The 26,256-nt window shown below is 39.6% G+C and overlaps 1 protein-coding gene across 5 annotated transcripts in view; it reads right to left on the bottom strand.

Annotated features, from left to right (window-relative positions):
- Window positions 1-25,910, bottom strand: part of SEPTIN7 (septin 7) — a 135,909-nt gene extending 109,999 nt beyond the window's left edge. For 2 of the 5 annotated variants that reach the window (XM_034761195.1, XM_034761199.1), the window contains exons 1-3: window positions 25,765-25,909; window positions 6,914-6,918; window positions 2,604-2,706 (exon numbers count right to left, since the gene is read on the bottom strand). In XM_034761195.1, the coding sequence (XP_034617086.1) occupies window positions 2,604-2,706; window positions 6,914-6,918; window positions 25,765-25,768 (112 nt within the window). In that variant the 5' untranslated portion in view covers window positions 25,769-25,909. Of the gene's footprint in view, window positions 1-2,603; window positions 2,707-6,913; window positions 6,919-25,026; window positions 25,029-25,764 lie in introns of all 5 variants that reach the window. The other 3 variants (XM_034761196.1, XM_034761197.1, XM_034761198.1) reach the window with 3 other exon arrangements.
- Window positions 25,911-26,256: the final 346 nt, after the last annotated feature.

Genomic DNA, 26,256 nt, shown 5'->3' with positions numbered 1-26,256 from the left:
GTGACTAGAACTGTTGGAAAAAAAATTAAGCTTTACCTTTCTACTACCACTGGTCTAAAAAACCTCCTATTCTATTGTTGAAAAAAAATGTAAAACATTCTGTTTCAGCAGTCTCTCTTTTAAAAGGCTCTAATTGTTTTCTACTACACTGAGTCAAACATGGCAGGAAATAAAGTGAAAAATTATGCTGTCGCTGTACCATATGGGTTTGTGTATTATTCCACATTAAATACTGACCTAGTGTTATAGGGAATATGTTCATCCAATCAAAGATCAACTTCTGACATTCAGACTAAGTTAAGTCTATGAAACACCTGGTAATTTTTTTTAATGACCCCTCATCAAGGAAATCATTCAAATTTTCAGAGAGCACTTATGGTCTGTGCACAATAATGTATTAACTTCCTGCCAATGGAAGTTCTGATCGTTTGCCAGAATGGAATGTGAATCCATACTAGGAAGTAAAAAGATTTGATACTAAAAACAAAGTCAGTAATTGCAAGGCTTCACTTCTTAGTTTTCAGGTCAAGCTCCTATTGCAAATCTAATTTTTAGATTAAAGTTTCCTAACTAACCACCAATATTTTTTTTAGCACTCCTCTGAATGCATCTGCACTGAAAACTGCTTTAGATGCTGAAGATTTCGAGTCATGAGGAACAGAGATAGATACTAACAAAATACAGCTTGCTGGTTCTTAGAGATTTGTTTTCCCATGAGATTTAAAAGTTATGGTTTTAAAATAGTGACTATAGAATAAGCATATCCCATTTTATTAAATGAATTTGCCAATTTTCACCTCTCAGCAACTACAAAAACTTATGAAGACAGTCTCTGTATAGTGTGATTATTTTCTGAACTCATCCTTGTTTAAGGACAGCATGATTCCTAACTTTTACTTGTTGAAAAATGAATACATTTTTGGTTGGTAGAGGGCTAAGACCAAATGGGGTTTTGTGCTTCATGACAAGTTATGCAGCTGAATGCATGTTTATAATGGAATTTTTAAATAATAAACTCAAATTGTTTTATTCCAACTCACATTCTTCATTTCCCTGAACAGTGATTTGTAATGAGTTAGATCTAATTTGACTTAGATTTGGTAACTCAACCAATGGGTACTATACTTGTGACCATTCTCTTATAGGGACACAATGATTACACAAGCTATCAGTTCAATGGATTACATAATACTGAGATACTTATTGGTTAATCAAGCTACAAGTTAGATGGATGTATTGATGAACAAGGACAGTTGGCTATTACAGTATGCGCCCATTTTAAAATTTCTACTCATTAACATTGTTCATCACAAAGTTACAAAAATGTGAGCAAAATCCAAACAAGCTAAGTAGTTTTTGATCCACTTCAGGATTTCAAGTTCAAGGAATGAGGGCAGGACTGAACAGCTACCTGTCAATAAAGCATACTTTTTTTAAAAAAAAAATGTACCTGCCCTGTTAACTCAGTTAAACATCCAACAGTTAAGACAGCAATTTGGTTCAAATCTAAACAGCAGAAAAGTAACACTATCTTTCATCAAATTAACAAAGCAGTGGGGCATGGTCAATGGTTTCTGTAGCAAACTACCTGTTGTGAGACAGCGTCATTTAAATTCACAAGCTGGGATTTTTATATAAACATTAAAATAGAATCAGTACAGCACTCCTTGTTTTATTTTATTTTTTTTAAAGATAAAAAACAGCTTTACACTAGCCTCATATTTAGTTTCCAAGGTACTGCAGATATTTCAACTTTGATCACACAGCTACATCATACATGTAGTCAGGGGGAAAATGAAAGTTTGACACCCAAACAGCATGGATGGTAATTTAGCATTATGGGATAAACTCATTAGCAGAAACATCCATCTAAAGTGACCAACAAAGTTAACTCGTATGCCAAAGACCAACCATTAATTTTACCATCCCACTGTAATGAGCAGGATTAGTCAAGTATCTGTGGTTGTTTCAAGATCTCTGAAGTCACTGGAAAAAACACTATCAGCTTATACAGTATTTGTTTTTCTTTGCCATCATGCAAACTATAAATGTTTCTTTACATGAAGGCTTGGATTCTGTAGCAAAATTTTGGTGCCACAAACACAGGATACATAGGGTCCTGATTACTGGATGTGCAAGGAAGGAAGGAATCCAGCTAGACTTTCAGATCCCCAGCTGAAACTGTTCCATTGACAACTAAAAAACATTTTTACTTGTAGACTGAACATACATGATGCTGAGCTCTAGACCTCAATGACTTCCACTACATCATGTTTGCAGACACTTTTCAGTAGATCTACGTTAAAGTTTCTGCATAGGCTAGCACAACACCCCCTCTCTGCTGAAGGCTCTTTATCTTCCCCATTTTCTATCCCTATTCATCTATGTAACAGAAGACAAAAAATGAATGTTCAACTGGACTGTATGCCCTAAAAAAACACTTTAGAATTTAACATTTTAAAAAACAAAAATGGTAAGTATAATATACATTCTAATTAGCTTTCACAAATGAGGTAAACACATGAGTAGCTGAAACTTCAGTTACTCCAAATTCTTTTGGGGAAGGTGAATCACCAATTAGATGCATAAAGAAAACAACTCACCTACTACCATAAGCGTGAATTCAAACCCTCTCTTGACAGACTTTCTGTAAACTTGATTTGGGAGATTTGCAAACCCCACATATCCTTCAAGGTTCTTCTGTTGCTAATACAAAAACAAAGACATTTAAATAGTCAAAAGAAATGCTTGTAATTTTCTAATACACTTCAAACTAATCTTCGTTAGCTTTTAACATCTGTACAACTGTTATGCCAATGCTGATTTAAGTCAAGATGTTTATTCATTAAATTGTAGACAATTTAGTAAACTGCAGCACCAGGCAGAAGACTGGAGTGGGGGATAGCCAGCCATTGTCTACAATGCTATTTTGCATAATTATAGCTATACCATTGTGGTGGTACTGGTGCAAACTCACAGTATACATGGCACTGCAACAATATAAAAAGTGACTTAGGCCATGTCAGCACTATAGACTTCTGCCGTCATGTTATGTTGATCGAGTGTGAAGAGGTGTGATCCCTGACTGAAATAACTGTCAACAGAAGTCCCTACTGTGGATGCAGTTATACCAGAAAAGATGCACTTTTAATGGTACAAAATATTTTGCTTGTGGGGGTGGTATGAGACTGGCAAAACTGCACTTTGTATCAGTATATCTGCATCCACACTACCAGCACTTTGCTGATCTACTTTACCTGTATTCCTATATCAGTAAAGCACTCCTAGTATAGATATACCTTTGCATTGGCGCAATTTAGCCCAATCTGAAACTGAGGCAAGTCACACCAGTGCACCACTTCTACATGGGATCATCACTAGTGCAGCTAGTTCAGTGTGATTGTACTGGTACAAAAAAAACCTACTGTAGATGTGTCTCCATTTCCTCACAGTAGTTCAGAAGGATGCCTTTTGTAGGGAGAGTTGGGAAGGATGTGGGTGTTGTCAGTGCCTATTTTGCCACCTATTAATAAAGGCTTTTGCAGGTTCTTAATCCTACTCCTTCTTCAAACTAGATCAGTGGTTTTCAACCCACTGGCCACTTGCAGCCCAATCGGCACACAGCTGTGGCCCATGTGACATCCTAAGGGCCATACAGGTAGTATATATATTGTGTGGATGCAGTCCATGTAACACAGAGAGCTGCATATGAGGCCCACAATGGTAAATAGGTTGAGAACCACTGATCGAGAACCAGTGATCCCCACATGGCTGGTATCTCCTGCTGTTGCTTTAAGGGAACCTTAGGACTGTACATTTCAGATGTGTGAGGGGTGGGGCTTGTTTTTAAAGGAAGAGAAAGTTTAGTTTCATCCTTTATGTCAAGTTTTTAAATGGTTTTAAACTGTTTCTCTCACGGGGAGGGCGGCGGGGGGGAGGAAGAGCACGCCTGAAAGCCTGTTCCATCACACTGTGCTGGGGGTGGGGGTGTTACACTTTGATGGTAAGCTGCTGCGTTCACCCCATGCTATACTGTAGAGGAGAAGTTGCTTGATCCCAACCCCACTCCCACTAGGACCAGGACAAAAAGTTTCTACATACCACACAGTGAAAAAGTCTTCGACAGCCCTGCTGCTATGAAGCAACCCCAGGTGGAACAGTAATTTCCCATAGAGAGTGGAGGAATCTTGTGTCCCCAGAAAAATTAAAAACAAGCTATATTGGTCTATTACTGACTACCACTTTTCTGAATCACCAGTGGATTAGAGAGTAATATTGTCTTCAATACTTGAGAACAAAAACAACTAGAAAAGTGAATATGCGCAGCATAGAGCATCCCAATTTAAATGGGAAGAAGCTCAATGGATTTTTCAGTGACAGGTCCTCAATACTAGAACCCACTTCCTCATTTGCTCCAACAGAGCCCAGATCTGTTGATTTCAGGTCATGCTGCAAGGGTTATTTTTTCAGTTTCCCTTTCCCCTTTTGAGCTATAAATCCACAATTAAATTGTGTGAAAGAACAGGATTGAGCCCCTAATCTACATTATCTTGCAAGTACATTGTGCACAATATTTTTACCAACAGTTGCAAATTAATGCAGTTCAGAGCAGTTCTATGTTGTTGGCCTTGCCATGCTTTTGCACTAAGACCCTAGGCTAAAAATCTTTAGCCTCAGTGCATGTGCAGCAGACATTTTGTAAAATAATAATATGCGTGTGGTTTGGTTTTTTTAAACTGAAGTGGTTAAAGTCAGTAGCCATTACTATGTACTATGACCCATCAGTTTTCATTTTAGGAAAATGCTTTTTCATATATATATTTTAAAGAGAACACAAGTTAAAAGCTTTGCTATAGTACATTTCACACTTGTGTCTTCATTAGTAATGTCTGTACTCAGTAAAAGTGTTGCTATGATATCATTACTGTAACAAGAAAAAAAAAAAACACCTTACCTCATACACATCCTGAACCTCAGGAGGAATAAATAACTTTAAAAAGCCAGTTACTCTACAAGCACTGCATCTAATCAAAGCAAAGTTGTCTTTTTAAGCAGTGTGGTTAAAGAGTTATTTAACCTATATACATTTCTTTTTAAAAATAAACCTATCCATAATCTATTACAATCATTTAAAGATATGCTGCGTCAATGAGACCTCTTTTTAATGAATTAAACAGTGCTGCTTTTTTCATTACACAAAGAATGGAGGGAAGGGAATATCTAACTTTTGAGGTTATCTCAAGCTTTCTAAGTATAGCACACCATGACTGGCTGTATTAAATATTATTTTCAGCCTTTAAAATGGAGTGAATTTTGGTATTTATATTTTTCCAAATGTAAATACTTTCAGTTAGTTGTGAAAGCTTTTGCATTCATTATTTTTTGTTTCAATTTAGTTGGAGATGCAAAGAATATTTCCTTCACCTCAACTAGTTCAAAGCTGAGAAGTTTTCCTCTTGCAACTATGAATTAAAAATTAGGTGAGAAGATGAGATCTACTAGTTCTAAAAACCTAAAGTGACACAGGACCAGATTTGCAAAGGATATATAGATATCTAATGGGATTTCCAGAAGTGCCCAAGCAGATTAGGCACCTAAATAGGGCACCTAAACACCTTTGAAAAGTCTGGTCACATAGTGACCAGAAATATCTGTAAATTTAGTGAGTTTTAAATGCAAAACATGTCTTGGTAGTTTTTTCCTAACTTTCTTATGTATCCAGTACATTAAGGTAGTTTTATTTAACAAACAAACAAACCATCTTTAAAATGCTGGTTTTGTGCATTTTTATTGAATTCCAATTTCAATCCAAATGCATCTTGACAAATGTTGAGTAAAAATTACTAAAGAAATAGTTCATTCACCATTTTCTAGCATAATAAAACAAAAATAATTATCTGAATAAACGCATGTTAAACTATATAACTGACTGAGGTGCAATGACTGAGTGGTTAAGGTGCTCAACTACAATCCTCAACTTCATGGGTTCGCATCTTGCTCGTTCTCACACTAGAAGGTCACCTCCAGTTCACCGAGTTGTAAAACGGGTACCTGACCCGTCAGGTTAGGGCAGTCAAAGACAGTGAGGCATAATGCTGGCCACATCACTATCTTGTGTACCACTGGCTATGAAACTGACATGCCTTAAACTGCATCAGCCTGATGAGCCATTGCTTTGGAGAAACTTTTACTTCACTATATAGTTGCTTAAATAAGTGTACAGATGCAGCATATACTCCTGGTTAGCAAAAAGTAGTACCAAATTTAGTACACGTTCATTATAAATCAACATAATATGGTTACACACATTAATGAGAATTTTCAGAGTAGCAGCCGTGTTAGTCTGTATCCGCAAAAAGAAGAACAGGAATACTTGTGGCACCTTAGAGACTAACGAATTTATTAGAGCATAAGCTTTCGTGGACTACAGCCCACTTCTTCGTGGGCTGTAGTCCACGAAAGCTTATGATCTAATAAATTTGTTAGTCTCTAAGGTGCCACAAGTACTCCTGTTCTTTTTATTAATGAGAATGAACTTCTCTTCAGGAAAATAACCAAATGTAAAATGATAAAAATCAAGTTTAAATCATAGTTTCCTGCTTGCTGATTTAAATCATGATTAATCCCATTCCATTTTTTATTTTCCAGCAATTTACTAAATTCTTAGCTTTTAAATTCCTCAAATGGTTTTTTAAAGCTGTTTTTGCTACTATTTCATTGATTTACTTCCACACTGTGAATCATTATACCAGGTCAGAATATCAAGTTTTAAATACCTACAGTAGCTTAAAGTTTTTATTCTTAGCTTGATTTTCATCAAACTGTATTCTGTAAAGTTTTAGTTCAACAGTTAGACTAAAAAAAGTGTTGGTTTGTTTAGAGTAAGTGTAATTGTAAAAGTAATAATACTCACAGCTACTTTGTAAACAACATATTTCCATCATTCCAGTGTTCCAGATATTGAGAGAGTAGATCCAAGGGTAACAGTAAAAAGTGATGAATTCCAAGCATTTCAATGACAGGTCCAGCAGCACGCAGCAGAACACAAAGCAAGGGGAGGAAAAATGTAAAGTTACTTACATTTGATCAACAATCATTTTAATAGTCTACAGAATTGCTTATAATTTGATTTAAAAAAACCAAATGTTTATTCCTTCATAGTACAGACTACACTAAACCCGTACAACCATAATTTGGCTTCTTGGAGCCTATGATTACAATGCAGTCTTAGTTCATGATCACAATTTTTTTCCAACATGACCACCGCCTCTTTTTGTGAGCAGGATAGATGGGCTCTTTAAATTTGTTTCTCATTCAATGTGTGACCCAGGCCTTTTTAGCAGACACCATCCAAACCCCACACTGAATACAAAATTATGAATTTCCCCATGATCTTTTCTGTGGTACTCTGACTAGTATCCAAGCGCTATACAAACAATATCTTCACAAAATCCCTGAAAGATGAACTGATACCACTGCATTTTACAGTGGGAGAACAGAGGCATACCAATTAAGGCCAAAATCAGCAAAAGTGCCCATTACTTTTGAGTTCCCAATTTAAGATACCTATGGTTTAATTTTTCAGAATACTTAGCATTTTTAAGCATCCTTTCTCTTCCTGCCATTCCTTGCCCTGTCCACAGAACACCTCTGCAACAAATGAGGTAGGGGTCCTACAGACACCTTTATTCACTACACAAGTCTAAATTAAACCATGCTCAGTGCACCAGCCATGCCGTGCACTGTATGAGGGAAAAAACAGTATTTAATCATATAATTAAAGATTATCATAATACACATTCACATGGCGGCCAAACTGAAGCTGCATGAGCAACCACAGTACTGGTATTTCCTAACCTTTAAGGACTTAGCTTGGCAACTGTAATTTTTTTAATATAGTTTTTATATTTCTTCATTTTTAAAAAATAAGTAGGGAAAAAACACCTATCATGCAGAACCATACAGACGCCCACATGAATTAAGCAGCAGGTTTGGAACTACTTGAACTAAATGAGTAACTGGTAGCACCCTCCAAGTGAGCCAGTGACTAGAGGGGGATGAGAGACACTTTGCTTGTGGCTTTCCCAGACACCTGCTGACATGATGAACCTGGATTCAATTGCACTTTCTGGAAGGGAGTGTTCTTTACTGGCCATAAACTCTTTTGTACCATCCCTCAAGCCTGTCTGTACCTCTCTGCTCCTATCCACCCACTGCCAGTTGTGTCTTAGCCACCTCACCCCCAATTCATTCATGGTCAGCTGCTTCCTCTTCCACATTGCCTGGGCACCAGCAGCAGGAGCAAAGGAGAAAGTCTCCCTGCTCTCAGTTCTGCTGCCTGGTGACTGTGGGGCCTATTCCCGATCCTCCATCCGTTCACGTATCCAGGCAGAATTCCTCTGGGCGGCATCCACTGGCTCCCTTGACGTCTTCGAGGAGCAGTGGGCGCTGTCCGGGGTTCTCTGCTTGGTGTCCCGTCAGGTTCCCTTTATTTGACCTCACTCCTGTCCCTGTTATCTCATTAGTTGTCCCCCAGAATCACTTGGTTTCCAGGTCCTATGGATCCTCCCCTTAGGCTGGGGGGAGGTCCCAATAGGATCACAATGGTCCCCATACCTCCAAGCTTCTAGAAGGAGCAAGTGCAGATAAATTCCTCCTCAGCACCTGCAGCCCAAGACAGCATACTCAGTTGCTTTGTGGGTGTTAGTAAATGCACAGTCTAACTGACACACAGCAGCTGTTTGGAGAGGTAGCATGCTCAGTGCTGAGAATCTTTTGGGAATTTAGCTTCCAGTCTCTAACACACCTCCAGTGAGCATAGTGAACTTCAGATTTTCAGCTGCTTGCAACTTGGTGAGTAGGCCTTCATGGGATTAGCAAAAGGAACATCCCTAGCACCTGGGTGACCTCCAATGTCCTTGCCAAAATGTGGTAGAACTTATTTTTTTTAAAAGGTCTTATTCTGTCACAAAACAAAAATTTCCCTTGGCTTTCGTCTAAGAAATGGCTGTACTGTACCATTTTAACTGAAACTTTCCCAAAAAGTTCAGCCTGAGTCAGACACCTATCATGGAAAATTCAGCCCAAACAGTTGACTTTTGGCATAGTTACAAGCAGCTGAAAGCAGGATTTGAAAACAGAAAGTATTAGGCAACCTTATGCACATTTGGGAACATTTTATAGAATGTAATGTGCCACATTGGTAACTTACTCTTGTAAGAAATCCAGATAAATGGAATACAGGCTTTTCTTTGTACAAAAGTTGTTTCGGAAAAAAACTTGGAGTTTGGCACCTTAAGAAACTGCACTTGCTGTATCTATTTTTTCCCCAGTAAAGATATTTAAACAGCTCCCCCTCAGAACTCTACCCCACATTCAGTTTATTTGCCTCTATGTTTTTACTCAGCTGGCTACAGACCCAAGATGCTGTGAATAGAGTCAATTAGTAGAATTTCTAGTTTTAGGATAAAAGTGACTTAGGCTATGTCAGTACTACAGACTTCTGCCACCATGCTATGTTAGGTTAAATCAATAAACCACAATTGAAACAAGTAGTTTGTTAACCTATGGTATATTTAAAGAGTTACAATTTTTACAGTGTAAAAGATTTTGATGGACCCTTGAAGTCTCCCACACTTGCTGGAATCTCATTGCGGATTAAGTTTTTGACATATGTCAAAACACCACTGAAGACTATTGATAAAGAGGTTTTACTCTAAAGCTGGTCATAATTTACCTAAATATTAAAAACTAGAAATACTCCTGTTAATAGGGTGTATAACACTGTTTCTTCCTCTCACTATCATCCTACTCTCCTGAGACATCCCAGAAGCAAATGACCAGGTAAATACCTGCACACATACTCTGCAACTGGCAATTTCTGTTACAGTGATACTAGGGATGGAGTACTAGAGTGGGGTCATTTAATACCACGGTGTACAACAGGACAGTGCAAGGCCCCAGCATCCGCTTTTAGGCAGCACTATCAATCCTGTTTTTATGAACACTACTAAAACTGGCCAAATTCACATAAAACTCACCCTGAACAAGTGTATAGTAGAAATGGCATAAAAGGGAAAACAATTTATTCTATCTTATCCCAAAACTTCTGCAAACGGGAAGAATTTTGTCTTCCAGTATTCAGTTGAATGTAGAAACATCTGCTAAGTCAATATAATGAATAACTGTTATGAACAGGGTACCAAGGGTTTAGCACTGACAGAAAGGAAGCCAGTAGAGCTACTCTCACCAGTGCGAGTCAGCTGCAGTCAGCAGAAATTATAAGGCTTTTAAGAAAGTAGGATTATTTGGCCTTGAAGGAAAATGTAAGGCTTTGCCCACGCAAGAAAAGTAAGCTAACTTTTCCACCTGAACTGATTGAAAAGCACCTCACAAGAGAACAATAACTGCAGCTTTCTACTGAAATATCTACGGTATGCCCCGAGTCCAGTTGACTGAGTCTCAAACTGGCACATCTGATGCCCTGTCAACTCAAGTGTCATCTATGCCCAGTTAGATTTGGAAGAAGAGCTGGAAGCCAAGAAGCTGTGAGGAGCATAGCGACTCATGCTGCTCCTCTTGCTGCAATGCCAGACAGCAATCATCCATGGGTATTGCTCACCAATACCGATAAACCAGCTGTCATTTGTCAAAACAAGAGACTCAACCAGGAAATCAGCTAGTCACTAACTAAGGCACAGCAGCGCTAGAACAGAGGACAGCCAGAAGTAGCAGGACATTGGGAGGTTATGGAGAGGAGTCAGAATGAAGCCTCCTCTGGTGAGTCACAGATGAATCATCTACACCTCTATCCCAATATATAATGCGACCCAATATAACACTGGTTCGCATAGAGCGCGGTAACCCCGGGGCTCCGGCAGCAAGGCTCGGGTGGCGATTTAAAGGGCCCGAGTTCCCCACGGCCGGAGCCCCGGGCTCTTTAAATCATTGCTGGAGCCCTGCCGCCGCTACCCCGATATAACAGGGTTTCACCTACAACGCGGTAGGGATTTTTGGCTCCCGGAGGACCGTGTTATACCGGGGTAGAGGTGTAGTGGGGAAAATGAAGACCAGAAGCAGTGGGCATTTCAGAGGTAACATGGGTTACGTTGCTGACTGAGGGTTAGTGCAAGGAGCAGAGAAGACTCAGGTGGCAAACCAGAGAGGTTCACCAGTTGAGGGACCGGTCAGCTTTAACAGCCCTCATATTTTAATCATAGGAACATATGGGCAAACCTTAAACCAGTGGTCCCCTAACTTTTTACCTCTCCCCTTCTCTCCCCGGGAGCCGGCTCTGGGTGGGTGGGGAACCCAGACAGGAGCAAGGAGGCCGGCAGCCGAGACCTGAGCCAGAAGCAGAGCTGGGTGACGCTCCCTCCCCTCCCCGCCCCTCCGGGGTGGCTGACCCTGACCCCAGTCACACCCTCCCCCCAAACGTTCCTCCGTGCCTCCCTAGGGGGCATGCCCCACAGTTTAGGGACCTCTGACTTAAACCGATAAAGAGTAGCTAGAGCGGACACAATCAGCACTCCGGACTGAAACAACCAATGAGTGCCTTAGCACAAGCAAATCAGGCTGCTACCTAGAAAAACAGAACTAACTGGCAAAACTCAGTTACTTCTAAACCCAGACACTTGCATGCCTCTCGTATTAATTTTTTTCTGTCCAAGTTTAAAACCTTTACAATAGCATGATGCAATTTTACAATGTAAAACTTCTACATGGCTTCATTCCCACATGTCACTCAAGTCAAACATGCACTGTAGATAATCAAGCAGTTCTCATTTAATGCCACACCATTCCTTTTCATTATATGCACAGAGCTATTCCATTCACTATTATGAGAGCAATGTTTACCATATTTCTTTGCATATTCTCAAGAGTTCTTTGCCATTATCAATACTACTGCATTTCTTCTATTTAATATCATCAAAATCTGAAAGTTTATATAAATCAAGAAACTACACAAATGACCTCTTGTTAATTTTAACTTATTGGCAGAAGGTGATTTTTTTTTTTTTTTTTTTTTTTAAGTGTATGCTACCATCAGTAATGAATGTTTCAGCTCTTCCACTGTTCAAGAGTTGTATGTGTTGTGATAGCTCACAACTGGAGGCTTGGGAGGCTTTTGGTTCTCACTCCCCCCCCCCCTCCTTAATTAATGGCTCCATTAATAAAGGAAACTAAGTTGGAACAGAAGTTTCTCTCACTTTATTAGAAGTGGACAAATTGAGTTTGGTATAAAACTGCTCATTGAAGCAATATTTAACAGCTTTTTTTTTTTTTTAAATCAAACCCGTCCAAATATTTCATGCAAGCCTTAGAGATTCCTGTTCTCGTGTTGTGTCTTCCACCCTTGTACACATGCAGACAAGTGGATGTTACTAGAACACCTCTCTCTGGAGAGCCAGAAGAATAATTTAAAGATTAAGATTCTAGAGTAAGTCATTTTACTTTCTTCTCTGTAAAAAGAATGAAAATGTTGAGGTCACAAAAGCAGACCAACAAGAGAACAGAAAAGAAGCAAGATATTGGGAGACAGCTTAGTACAGAAATGGGGAAGAATATAAGAGTAAGGCAAAGTAGTATGTTTGTCAACATTAGAAACAGCAGCAAGTCCGTAAATATCAATTGTATTTTAGATAGTTTATCCAATAGACACTTGCATTTTATTCCTTCTTCCCACCTCTTCACCTACACCAGACATTCTGGCAGAAGGTCAGGCAACTGCCAGCATTAAGCTGAAGTTGCAAAAGCTAGCTAAGTATTTTACCCATAAAATTAACAAAAAAGAATCAACTTTAAAAAAAAAGTCTTACCATTTTTACAAGTGACATCTCACATTACTATAACTGAAAGATATGTTTCTCATGGGTTCAGTTGGTGCATACCCACAAGTATGCCAAATTCAGTTTCTTCAAGTTGTGTGGGACGTGATTAGAACAAAAACAGATGTGGGGATTTGGGAGCAAACAGTATATGCAAATGCTTTCAACTCCTTTTATTACAGCAACTGAATTACAAGATGACAGAGTCCCTTCAAAAAGGAAAGGTGATTTTTCCAAAGTAAGATAGTTTGTCCCAAATTTCACCTAGGCTGTTTTTAAATATATTCTCCATATCTACCCAAGGTGAGTAGAAAAATATTTTCCCCTTAGAATATGCAGTTTGATTAATTCATCCATTATAGCAGGTGTCACCAGATGGTGTTAGTACCTTACAATTTCTTAAGAGTGCAAGCAAGTTTTAGTCTTGGAAGAAAATGTGACTTTCTTGCAAATTTCTAGGAAATGCTGAGGCAAACAGTCAGTGTTTTCCACCTTAAACTCTCTAATTAGAGAGAATTCTTGAGGAAGAGAAGCTCGCTGGAAGCCAGGCAATGGTGTTTGAGTTGATGTCCCTGAAAGGGAGGCATTGCATGCATGCTGCTTGTGACCACTGTTGTTCCAAGACTGTATACAAGTATAAAAAAAACCAAACTTCACTGACAATATACTCAGACTCCATGTTGTGTATTTCTCTTCCGACTGGAAGCCACCATACACATCTACTACAGAGGAGCAATATCTTTCTTTAAAATATTCCTGTACTCCATAGCCTCTCAAGCCTTTATCCGCTAAAATAAAGACCAAATGTTTTAAACATAGGCACGACTGACATATTGTCAGACCTTCAAATTCCTTCTGCAAACAGTAGCTTCTCCCAGGGCTAAATGTTAGAGAGTTTAGCCCACTTACTCTTGAACATTATTTTGCTTTTGATATATAAAGTAGTCCTAATTTTCTTTTCTATAATTTTAAGAATGGGTCATTTTTATACTTGCTGTTGATGAATTCTCATTTTAGATCACTGAAGATGGAAGAATTCTTTAAAGAAGTCTTTTTATTCTGACCCTAGTCCCCATGTTTTGGGAACCAATAGTCCCCAAAGTTGAAACCACCTATTTCTTTATCTTTCCTCTTATTTTCCCCATACCAGTTCTTGGTGCTTTTAACACTGTGGCTTATACAAACCACTGCTACCTGAGTTTAGCTAAAAAACAATCTGTTTGAAGCAGGTTGTGTTTTCAACAACTCCTATTCTTCACTATGTACAACACATTTTAGACACTAAAGCTAAAACCAAAAATCACAACCTTCTGAACATTTAGTTTTTACTTTTACATATTGCTTTAAAAAACTGTTTCCGTTAGCATCTCTGTTTGTCAGGATCTACTAGTAAAAAAATGCTTTGTTACAGGTCAATTGGATTAGCAGCATTTAGAAAGTTTCTACATTTTCCTGGAAAGAACTCAGAATTAAGTCGAAATTACGATTTTGGAAGCTATCCCCTGAACATCTGAAGACTTCCAGTTTTATCAAAATATTTGGTGGATGGTTATTAGAAGAAAGGAGGGATTGTGAATTTGTAGTCATTTTAAGAGTGACGTCAATTCAAAACATCAAAGTTAGGCAATAAATTGGAAATGCACTCAAACTATGGTCTGTGGACCACTAATGGTCTCGAGCACAGAGCTGGCTGGTCACATCATGTTGGTACTTCTTGTTTTCAACTGGAGAATTACAACAAGACAGCTAAATAAGAAATTTTAGCGAACATAACCTTTTCAACCTAAACAACTGCTGTAGATGCCAAAGATGTTTGCCAGTATAAATGGGAGGGAAGTAGTCTACAAGATTCAACAGATGTATAATCCACACTTACACCCCAAACTAGACTAAACTAAATGATAAAATGTACTGTTAGACAATGATTGCAAGTGTAGTGATCATACAACTACATAATTTATGTACTGAAAGCTGCAAACGACTAAAATTTAGCCCATTTCTGATGCTGTTCATTCTGGGGATAAAAATTGACTTAAGTTGCAATTGTTACTTCTCCAGATGGTGAGAAAAAAAGAATTCATCCAACAATGTACCGATTACTAGCAGCTCAATTGCTCCAGATGGAAAAGCTGAACAGAGTGAGAATACTAAAGCTGTAATACTACAAAAAGAATCATTCAGGTGAACCAAAGCATCAGCCTGCCAACTGAGATTCTCTCTACAGGATCATCACTGTAGTCATTTTCAAAGCTTGCCCAAGACGATTCATTCGGATAATAAAAATTTAAGAACACTGTAATGACCAAAAACACCCAAACATTTGAATAGTCTACTTTAAAGTTAAATAACCAAATAGTCTGTATAGATCACTTACTGAACATTTCAGATGTGTAAAAATTTGCTGCTTTTAGAATTCTAGCAGAACATCTCAAAAGAACTGTTTCATGTGAATACAAAATAAAATCACCAGATACCTAACCCACTACCTGTAGATAAATACAAAGACAAGAAAAGGAGGCAGTACACAAGCGAAGTTCTGGGGCAACTCCCAGATGAATAGCCCAGCTCCCTTGCCAGTAGCTACTAGGAAGTGGGAGAATGCTGGGATTTCTGTTGCTTACTCCCACTTGGGAGTCGCCATCTATTAGTTGGGGTTGTATGATGGCTGGAAAGTTTGAAGATGACTCTTCTTGAGCTGTATGAAAGAAGACAACTTCCTGTCTTTTCTGAGAAGAGACCGAAGGAGAGATTTCTACTATACTCCCTCCCCCAGTGATAAAATGTATTGCCTGTTTCTGTTTTACATATCAGTAACAGCCGTTTGAAACTTACAAATTCTTGACACTTTTGCAGATGCCAGAAGATTCTGAATAGCAATAGTGAAACCCAGTACTTGGTACAACTAAAAACAGCAGCCATCACTAGAACTATCTGCCGGCAACCTAGGAAGACATTCCTTCATTAACGTACAAACTGTTCTTCTCTAAGGTTTTCCTCAACCATAAATGTAAGCTTATATCCTGCAGAGGTTAATTGTGTAGTTTCTCTCATTTGCCAAGGAATAATTCTCACTTTCCTAGGGACAGTAGATTTTTCAAATCCTGATTTCAGATTACTTGGCAAAACCTCCAAAAGGCAACAAATATAAGTCTTAGTGGTTTTTTCCCCCCTTTGCTTTATTAAAGAGTATCTGAGTTTAGCTCCTAAATTAATAAGTGCTGTTTGCATTTTCAGAGACAAAAAATCAAGATGGGTTTCCTGGCCTCTTTCCACTTTGGAATTTCCGGTGTTCCAATTAAAAATTAGTTCTATTTAAGCCTGCATTTGGAGCCCAAATGTTTGAGCCTTAATTCAGAAGTCTACCATACCCTAATACTTTAAAATAAAAAATTAAATATACATTTACAGAATCTTTCATTCCAGAGGCTATCCAAATGATTTAAGCTTTATCCATCACTGAAATGCACCCACTTCTGTAGCAGCAATTTAACAGTAGACAACAAAACTACACAAAAATTTAGGACTGGTCAACTACAACTGCAAGGTGAATTTACCTAGGCAGAATGTTATCAAACTGCCCAGGATTAACACTCCACTTATGAAAAATGCAAGGGATCTTTAATAGATGCCAGTTTGTCACAATCTCAGTTTTACATCTTATTCAAAAAACAGCAGCATACTGCCATGTCATGCTAGGCCACTGGTTCAGTATTGACAGACTGAAGAGTGTTACCTGCTTAACCACCAGTAGTACTGACTGAAGCTTGTGAGAGTATATTTTATCTTTCAAAAGTCTTAGACTATGTATACACTACATAGCTTACAGTGGTACACCTGTACTGCTTCACTACTGTAAGGACTCCCAGATAGCTACTCTATGCTGACAGGAAAAAGCTCTCCTAATCAGCATAATTAAACTACCCCCAACAAGTGACAGTAGCTATATCAGTGGGAGAGCATCTCCCGTTGACAGCACTGTCCACATCAGTGAAGCTTATGTCGGTCGGGCAGGGAGTTGGGTTTTTTTGTTTGTTTGTTTTAACATCTCAGCCAACAAAAGTTTTACCAACAAAAGTGTGAGTAGACATAGCCTTAATATTTAACATTAGAGAGACAAGATGGGCGAAGTAATATCTTTTATTGAACCAACTACTGTTGGTGAGAGACAAGCTTTTGTGCTTACACAGAGCTCTTCTTCAGGTCTGGGAAACATACTCAGCGTCACAGCTACATCAAGGTGGAAAAGATTATTTAGCATAAGTAGTTAACGCATATTTAAAGGGACCACTCAAAGTGAAGTTAACACCCTGCCAGTCATGGGGAGAAAGGAAGGCAGGGGAAGACAGATGGGGGGATAGTTAGTGGCTTATAGATTGTTGTAATAAGCCATAAATCCAGTGTCTATTAATCCATGACTCAGTGTCCAGCAAAGTTATGAATTTAAGCTCCCAAGTTTATCTTTTGAAAATGTTGTGCATGTTCCTTTGAGGATGAGGACTGATGTCAAATATAGAGTGACCGTTTCGTGAAAAGCGTTCACCCACATATTTAACATGTCTGAATGAAAGTGAAGTTTTGTGACTATACCAACAGCAAAAACCTCTTTTGTCCAGAGCCTTCTGCCAAGGCAATTCATCTCTCTGCCCCTGGGGGACTATGGGTCAAAGACACTCACTCCTGAAATCCCTAGACTGCTACCAATTTTCAGGCTTATTAATGTATAAAAAAGCGTATATATTCAGCAGTGGGGCAGCCCAAAATAGGACTTTATTTCATTGTTGCTTATTATATCACACTCATTTGGCTTAAGAGGACCAACTGAACTTGAATCTTTGGTTTTATAATGCCTCCCAAAAAAAGACAAAAAGATAAGACCTGAAAACTCCAGGGACACCTAAGTACTTAAAAAGAACATGAGTACTTGTGGCACCTTAGAGACTAACAAATTTATTAGAGCATAAGTACTCCTGTTCTTTTTGCGGATACAGACTAACACGGCTGCTACTCTGAAACCTAAGTACTTAACTCATTTGTTGCACTCAAAGTAACAACCTCTCTTAGTAGCTGCAGTTTGAGAGATCACTTTGAAGATAGACCACAAACTCCTAAAGCTGTTTGTTGCAATCCCCAAGTTTCTTCGGATTCCATTTTTCCACTCTGGAATCCATTTCTGTAGTTATTCAGGATTAGAACTAATATTAGGTACTTAGGGTGGAATCTCCTAGAGGTAAAGAGCGGAAAAAATGGAAAACAAATATATCTGATTTGAAAATACAGGAAGAGAATACTAAAACTTTCTGAAAGTCCTTGTAGAAGGACAGAAAGATAGATGCTAGAAGGTCACTAAATCAAACACTGGTATATTAGGTTTTCCTCTGATGCCCTACACAGATTTTAGTGTTGTTCTATTCTTGTAATGAGAGGGTCACAATTATCAAGAGCATTCATCAGATATGTTTAATTATTAAAAATGTCTACTTCTGTGTCTGTATCTATTACTTTGTTTTTAAAAAGCTATAAATAAGGAATGACTAGCGAAAGTAGTATGGGGAAAAGGTAATCTTTCATACATTTTAAGGTCAGAGGTGACTATTAGATCATCTAGTCTGACCTTCTGTATAACAAGCCATAAAATTTCCTCATGACTAAAATATCTTCCAGAAAGGCATCCAGTCTTGATTTGACAACTTCAAAATGAAGAATCCACTCTTCTACTGGGAATTTGTTCCAATCACGCTCAAAACTTTGTGGCTTATTTCTAGTTTGTCTCTTTTCCGTGTACTGGTTCTCACTATGCCTTGCTCCACCAGACTGAAGAGCACTTTAAGTACCTTGATGGAGAGAAAATACTGGATACTAAACACTTATCAAAGAGGTCAAGATCACTTGTTTTGCTGCTTGGAACACTTCAGCAAATTTATAAAGATTCCAACTTGCTGGCTCTTCCCGTTCGTGGTCGTCATCATCTTCTGTAGATGATTTTATCAGTTCCTCTAACTCTTCGTTAGTCAATGTTTCTCTATGGCTCTCAACTAATTCTTCAATTTCTTCCTCAAGGATGTCGATGAAGCCACCACCACCCACTTGCCTAGTCACCTGAACAATGCGTTTCACTTCTTTGTCAATGGTCGGGAAACCCTTAAAATCATTCACACATTCTTTCCATAGGTTTCGCCAACATGCATTGACTGTTTCAGGCTTGATTGCATTCATTGCCTGTTTAATATAAGTGATCCAATCGGCAATGTTGAAGGACTTCCAACACTCCATCACATTAAGATTGGAATCAGCATCCATAGCACTACCTATCTGTGAGAACGTAAGCCTCATGTACGTGGACTTGAAACAATGAATCACGCCTTGGTTGAGAGGTGGTATGGGGTGGAGGGGGGCGTGGGAGAAAGACAACTTCAATGCCGTTATGCGCAAACTGGAGTGCCTCAGGGTAGCCAGGAGCATTGTCTATGATCAGTAACACTTTAAAGTCAAGTCCTTTCTCTTCGAGGTACCACTTGACCTCCGGAATTAAACACTTGTGGAACCAATCCAGAAATAATACTTCCGTCACCCAAGCCTTTTTATTTGATTGCCAGAACACAGGCAGGAGATTTTTGTTCTTGCCTTCTGGGGCACAGGGATTTGCAGCCCTGTAGAGCAAACCTGGCTTTATTAAATGCCCAGCCACGTTGCCACAAAACAAACAGTCACATGGTCTTTAGCTGCTTTGAAGCCAGGGGCTTGTCTTTCTGATTTCGAAACATAAGTGCGATTGGGCATTTTTTTCCAGAAGAGTCCAGTCTTGACTGCATTAAAAACTTGTTCCAGAAGATAGAAGAAAATGGCTATGATTTTCTTTAATTGTTCGGGGTAGGCTTTTGCTGCCTCTTCATCGGCAGATGCAGCTTCACCAGTAGTCAGCACGTTTTTGAGGTTGAAGCGGTTCCTAAAACTGTTAAGCCAACCTTGGCTGGCTTTGAATTCCTTCTCATCAGAAGGCTGTCCCTCTTCAGGGGGGAGGTTTGAACAGCACGTAGAAACTAAGAGCCTTTTCTCACAACGTGTTGCCATTAATAGGCACACGTTTACGGTTCATGCCTTCCAGCCATAAGTTTAATGCCTTTTCAGTCTTCACTCAAGTCTTATCACGCACCTGGCTCGTCACCTTATCAGTTACTGGAGCACTTTATGCCATGGCTTGACAAATTTCTCTCTTGAATCTTGATAGCATGGATGCTAGATTCATTTTGGCCATATTTATGTGCCACGTTGGAGACTGACATACCATCTCTCAATAAGTCCAACACAACCAGTTTTTCCTCCAGCGTTGGAACAGATCCCTGTTTCTTCGGTTGAGTACCAGATGAAGTAGTTGGCTTGCGTTTAGGGACCATGTTGTAAGAAAAATATGCATATTTAAACACTAGAATCACACTCAGTGAGGTGAGATGCTCACACTACGAGAGGCACATAGGAACTGAGACTGACTGAGGGAACAGCAGATTCACGTCTCCCATCTCATACTCACTCGGGGGCATATGCTCATCGCATGCATATAGTTGAATTCACGTAAGTTAAATGCGTGTATGATGCGACTCCACTGTACAATAAACTTTCGCCCTTAACATTTTGTCACTTTAAGACACAACAGTAGCATTTTCCTTAGGAGAAAATTTAGAAGAGGAAACTTAAAATGAGTCAAAGCCAAACCACTAGGTAAAACTCAAGTCTGTATTCTCTTTCCCCTCCTCCTCCCATGTGAATCAAGGGATTGAAAGAGACTAAAACATGCAGAGTACTGGTCTTTCCAACAGCACCAACGTGTTCTGTCAAGCATGTGATCTGAATGTTAGTCTTCCAGTATCCAGGGATCTCAAGCTGATTCCATCAGACTTTCAAATGGAATAGTAGTGACGGCCAAGAAGAAAATGTGTCAGTATGAAAAAACTGGGCGATAGTGGCACAATAAAAACTACGTTGTATGCAGGGTAATCTGGTTCTAGAATGAAGTCAACGTGGTAGCATGTGTGTCAAAACAAGGTTCATTCTTTTATATACTACAGACAAATTGGCCACTTTCCTCTTGAGAAGTGCTATTTTCTAAGATGTTTAGCAGCATGGTATCTACATGCTCTATTATTAGGGATAACTAAGAGTACACTAAACAGCTATTTTTCCTCACATCCACACTTGATCAATGCAGTAAAATAGGTTTTGCAAAGCAGCTGCACTTAACTCTGAAAGCGAAGCTACAAAAAATTTGATTAGTAATGCAAAAAATCCCCTACCTAAAAAAAAAGCTGCCCCCATCCTGGTACAAGACATTAAAAACAGTACTCTTAAAAGTGATTAAAATAGGGGTTAAAAAATTCACTGATCAACTCACCATTGGCAAATGGGAAGTTCTGAGAATTGAAAGAAGAGGAGAGATTATCAAAACTATCAGATTTTACAGAATTTAAGCAGTCATTAAAATTCAGTTTTAGCCCTTGCAGTTGTGAAAAAGCTTCACATCACCTATGCTAGGTTTCACTCCTCCTCACCCACCACATCTTTTTGTAGCCACCTCTGGCTAGGTATCTGCAGACCACTAGGTAAGTACAATTTATACACTAGCCCACAGTTGAACACTACTCAAAATTAAATTACTAATTTAAATACTGCTCAGACAAGCTATTCAAGTCATGACTAAAATACCACTACTTACAGAGAAAACACCTGCAGATAGCTTGTGTTAGCCATGGGTGAATAAAGCAAATTTCAGAAGCGAGGAACATCTGTAACATGCACATGCCTATATAGTCTCAATGGGTTAAGTGGACATAAGCCCTATCATAAATTTAAGTAAAAAAAAAAAAAGTATACCAAAATAACTACAATCCCAATCCCATCAAGCTACAGGCCTCATCCTATAGTTAGTTCTGTGAGTAGGCACTTGCAGGAGTGGGCCTTATGATTACAACAAAACTTACTAAAAAAACGTCTATCACCCCATTCAGACCTCACAGGTACAGTAACCAAGGATCTGCTGCTCCTTTTGAACTAAAACGTCCAATTATTTCTCTAACATTATGAGCATATGGTTTATGTAATCTCAGTTACTCTATTAATAACCTGCCCATGTGACAAAGAACAAGTCTGACCCCAACCAGAGCAGGGTAATAGAAACTATCAACTCAACAGCTGTATGCCAGTTTTAAAGATAACTTTGTTCGGATCTTGTATTGTAGGATATAAGTTTTCAGATGTATACAATAAAAATCCAAATTTGTGACTACCAAGAAAACACTTGTTTTATTATCCTTTATTTAGGAATGTAATGTCTGATGGATGTTTTTGTATATTCTTTGAAGATGTTCCATTAAAATAATTTAAAGAACACATCTAAAGCACCATTTTAAGTGAGACAAGTTATAAAACGAGACAAGTTATTTGGTTTTGTGGGTAAACTGAAGGAAATGCTGTGGTGTTTTATAAGAACATAGTTTAGAGTTCTGCTGTATCTGTCTCAGTCCCAAGAGGATGAATTACTAGTCGTCTTTTTACACTAACAGATATAAAACAAAAGTGTTCGACTTATATTAACAAGCAATATTATGGGCAATGCATATTAATATGCTTGAACCTTATCATAGAATACCTATATGTGTATAGTAGCAGTGCATAAATTGTGTAAAGGGGGGAGGGAATTTGGTTTGAGAATTGGCCTGCTAAAACCAGGGTTAAGAGTTCAATCCTTAAGGGAGCCACTTAGGGATCTGGGGCAAAATCACTACTTGGTCCTGCTAGTGAAGGCAGGGGGCTGGACTTGACCTTTCAGGGTCCCTTCCAGCTCTATGAGATAAGTATATCTCCATTTATTTATTTACATTCATCCAAAAAATGAAGTTACCTTTGCGGACATCTATATGGGGTGATCATTTTAAAGTGACCAACCTAAAAATTACTGATCTATTTCAATTTGACCAGAAGGAGACAAGGTGATCTATGCAATACCTATAGTTACCCCAATAACAGGATGAGCTAAAAGGTACTCAATTTTTCAGTTTCAGGGATTATAAAGATTCCCTCAGGCAGAAGCAATAGATTCTGACATGGTTTAAGTGGATACTGATATTTTCAAAGTGAGTCCTAAAATATCCTATCAGCCCCTAAATGCAACATCTGGATGATTCTGTAACCGTTATTTTTTAGCCACTTTTCAAAGCCTGTATTCACACACAACTTCCATTTATCAGTGCTGGTTGTTAAAATGTCTGCTACTAAAATGCAGATAATATTGTTTTGAGCTAGAAAACAAATGTTGCTCTGCTTTGGATTTCAATGCTATCAGCCCCAATCTGCTTGTCAATTTTATACTAAAGCGTGATGCAAACGTGTTACAGGATAAGGAGACATGAAAGAGTTACTACAAAAATGCTTTACATAGTACTTCACAGATGCACACACAAAAAAGCGCAAAACACAAGTATCCCATTCATTCACTAATATTTTCAGCAAGAAAATCCCACCTACATATGTTTTAAGGGACAGGGAGAAGTTACAGGGAAGTGTTTCCCTTCTTCCCTAGAATAAAGTATATGTCTGCACTTTAAAAAAAAAAAAAAAAAAAAAAAACACACCACCACCTCACTACCACAATAGTTAATCTAATATATGGTCTCATCTGACAATTTACTGATTTTCTTTAACTTAAATAAACATTATATTCCAGATAAAGACTAATTCAGGCTTAACTGGGAAGAGAGAGGAAATGTAGGGAGAAAAGGGCTGAATATCAAACAGGCTATGTTAAAATACCTTAAAATAAATTTAGATTACTTGAACAAGTACTGTCATCTAGGAATAACCAGAGTGATCCAATGGGTATTTGTTATTTTTATGATAATCCTAGCTTCATAGCCCCCAGTGAAAAAAAAATCAGTTTATATAACTCAGCAAACATTCTGGTATTCTAGGACCAATAAGGCATTGTTACAGAGATTAAAGAGGTATTAACTACCTCAGTGAAATGAAGAGGTGTATCCAATTCTCAAAGGTGCTGAGTACACATATATACACAAACAATGCTGATATTTTAGGCTTGTTTTTTTGTTTTAATTGGACAGGGTTTTCACTAAACACATTAATACAGAGCTTAGACCAGGGGTAGGCAACCTATGGCATATGAGCAGATTTTCAGTGGCACTCACACAGCAGCCAGGTCCTGGCCACCAGTCCAGTGCGCTCTGCATTTTAATTTAATTTTAAATGAAGCTTCTTAAATATTTTAAAAACTTTACATACAACAATAGTTTAGTTATATACTATAGACTTATAGAAAGAGACCTTCTAAAAACGTTAAAATGTATTACTGGCACTCAAAACCTTAAATTAGAGTGAATAAATGAAGACTCGGCACACCACTTCTGAAAGGTTGCCGACCCCGGCTTAAGACTTTTCAATGTACAAAAGATTATATATCTCCTCCACGAACTTAACCTTTCAGGTATAAAGCATTACACAATTGAAAACCTATATATCACAGTGCCTCTAAGATGGAGATTATAAAGGACAGTAATAAAGAACAAATTATAAACAAGTATTCTCAGATAAGATATTACTCCCCTGAGCCTCTGCTGTGTTATTGTGTCTTCACAAGGAAACATGCCCAAAGCTGCATCCAAAGATATTTAAATGTTACATTTACATATTTATACCTAACTTTCCTAGGGACTGAAGTCCTACTGCAACAAAGTCACAGTATCTTAAAGTAACTAATACTTCCCCCAAAGTTGCCTATTAAGTTTTGCATATCCCGTCACAACATTTATTTGGTCTGTCTTAAAATGTTAGTTAAGGCTTTGTCCCAACCTCTTTTGTAGGTTTCTTTAAAAAAAAATAAAATATAAGTTGTGTATCTTACATTTATTTTAAAAAAGCTTTCAAAAGGACAAAAAATACATAGGTGGACTAATTTTAAATGAATACTGAGCAACTCATTTACTATCACTTCAATTACAACAAAGAATCATATACACCATGAAACCCAGAAGTCTAACAATACAGCAAGCTCTTATGGGGTGTGACTGGATAACTCCAGTGAAAATGAGCTCTCCTTCACAATACAGGAGTGGGGCTTTGGGGGCGGGGTCAGATGAAAGAGGTTAAAAACGGGTGTACGCATCGACTATGAAAAAGCTTTACCGAATAAAACACCCACAGCTCACAGTAACTAGGATAGAAACATGCTGCAATTTCTCTCCTATCTCACGCTGCCAAACACACATTAATTCCCCCCCCCTTCTGTGATTTCAGTCCCACCCGCTTCTCTCTTGCATATTTCTCCTGCCTTAATTCCTGCTGCAAATTCCTCCTTCCCAAATTTGGGCGCAAACTAGAGGGAAGGGAGTACCAAAAAAAAAAAAAAACCACACACACACACCTCTCGAGCATTTCCGATTTTGCACCGGTTAAAAAAATTACAAAGCAGGAAGGGGGGGGGGGGGCGCGACCCGCTTGCGGGGGGGTGGGGGGGGGGCAGGCCCACATTGGGAGGGGGGGTTGGAGCCAGTCGGGGGGGGCAGGACCACGTTGGGGGGGCATGGAGCCAGTCGGGGGGGTCAGGCCCACGATGGGGAGGGACGGGCTGGAGCCCTCAACTCTGAGGATGCAGCGGGGCGGGGTCCCGCGGCGGGCTGCGCCTGGCGCTCCGGCTGCGAGCGAGCTCTCTGGGGCGGGGTGGCCCCGGCGCCTCAGACTCGCAGGGGGCGGCGGCTGGGCCATACCCGGCGTTACAGCCTCGCGGGCGGCGGAGAGACCCACTCTCCTCCCTGCCCGTCATGGAGACCCCGAGCCGCCGCCGCCGCCCACAGGAAACGCCGCCGCCCCCCCGCTCCAACTGTCACAGTCCCGGCTCCGGGCGCAGGGCGGCCCCGCGGGCCCCGGGCTGGACACTCACCCATGGCGCTGGCGGCGGATCTGCTGCTGCTGTTGACGTTCCTCCACCTCAGCCGCGGCGGCACTGACCGAGCTTCCCCCTCCCCCCACCAGCCAACCCCAGCTACTGCTACTGCCGCTGCCTCCGCCCCGCCGATTCGCTAACGTCCCCTACGCCGATTCCGCAGCGTAGCCGCCCTGCACCACGCCACCCCTACGCACACGAACTAGCGAACAGGGGGACTTCACTTCCCCACGCCTCTCCTAGTACGCAGCAGCTTCCGGCCTTGCGGCCTGAGGTCCCGGACACTCTCGAGAGATTTCTCCTCCTTCCCGCCCCCTGAACGAGATTTGACTATTACCCCGCCCCGTGGAATTGCCCGGCGGCCATTTTGAATTCGGGCAAATCCGGACGATGAAACGCTGTATTGTATCTGCGGCGTTCGCTTGGCTCAGCGTCAGGAGGAAATCCCCCCCGGACTGAGCCACGGTGATAGCGAAGCCGGGGGGGGGG

This window comes from Trachemys scripta, chromosome 2 (assembly GCF_013100865.1).
Source record: "Trachemys scripta elegans isolate TJP31775 chromosome 2, CAS_Tse_1.0, whole genome shotgun sequence".
Lineage (NCBI taxonomy): Eukaryota > Metazoa > Chordata > Testudines > Emydidae > Trachemys > Trachemys scripta.
This window is presented reverse-complemented; position numbering and strand designations above follow the sequence as displayed.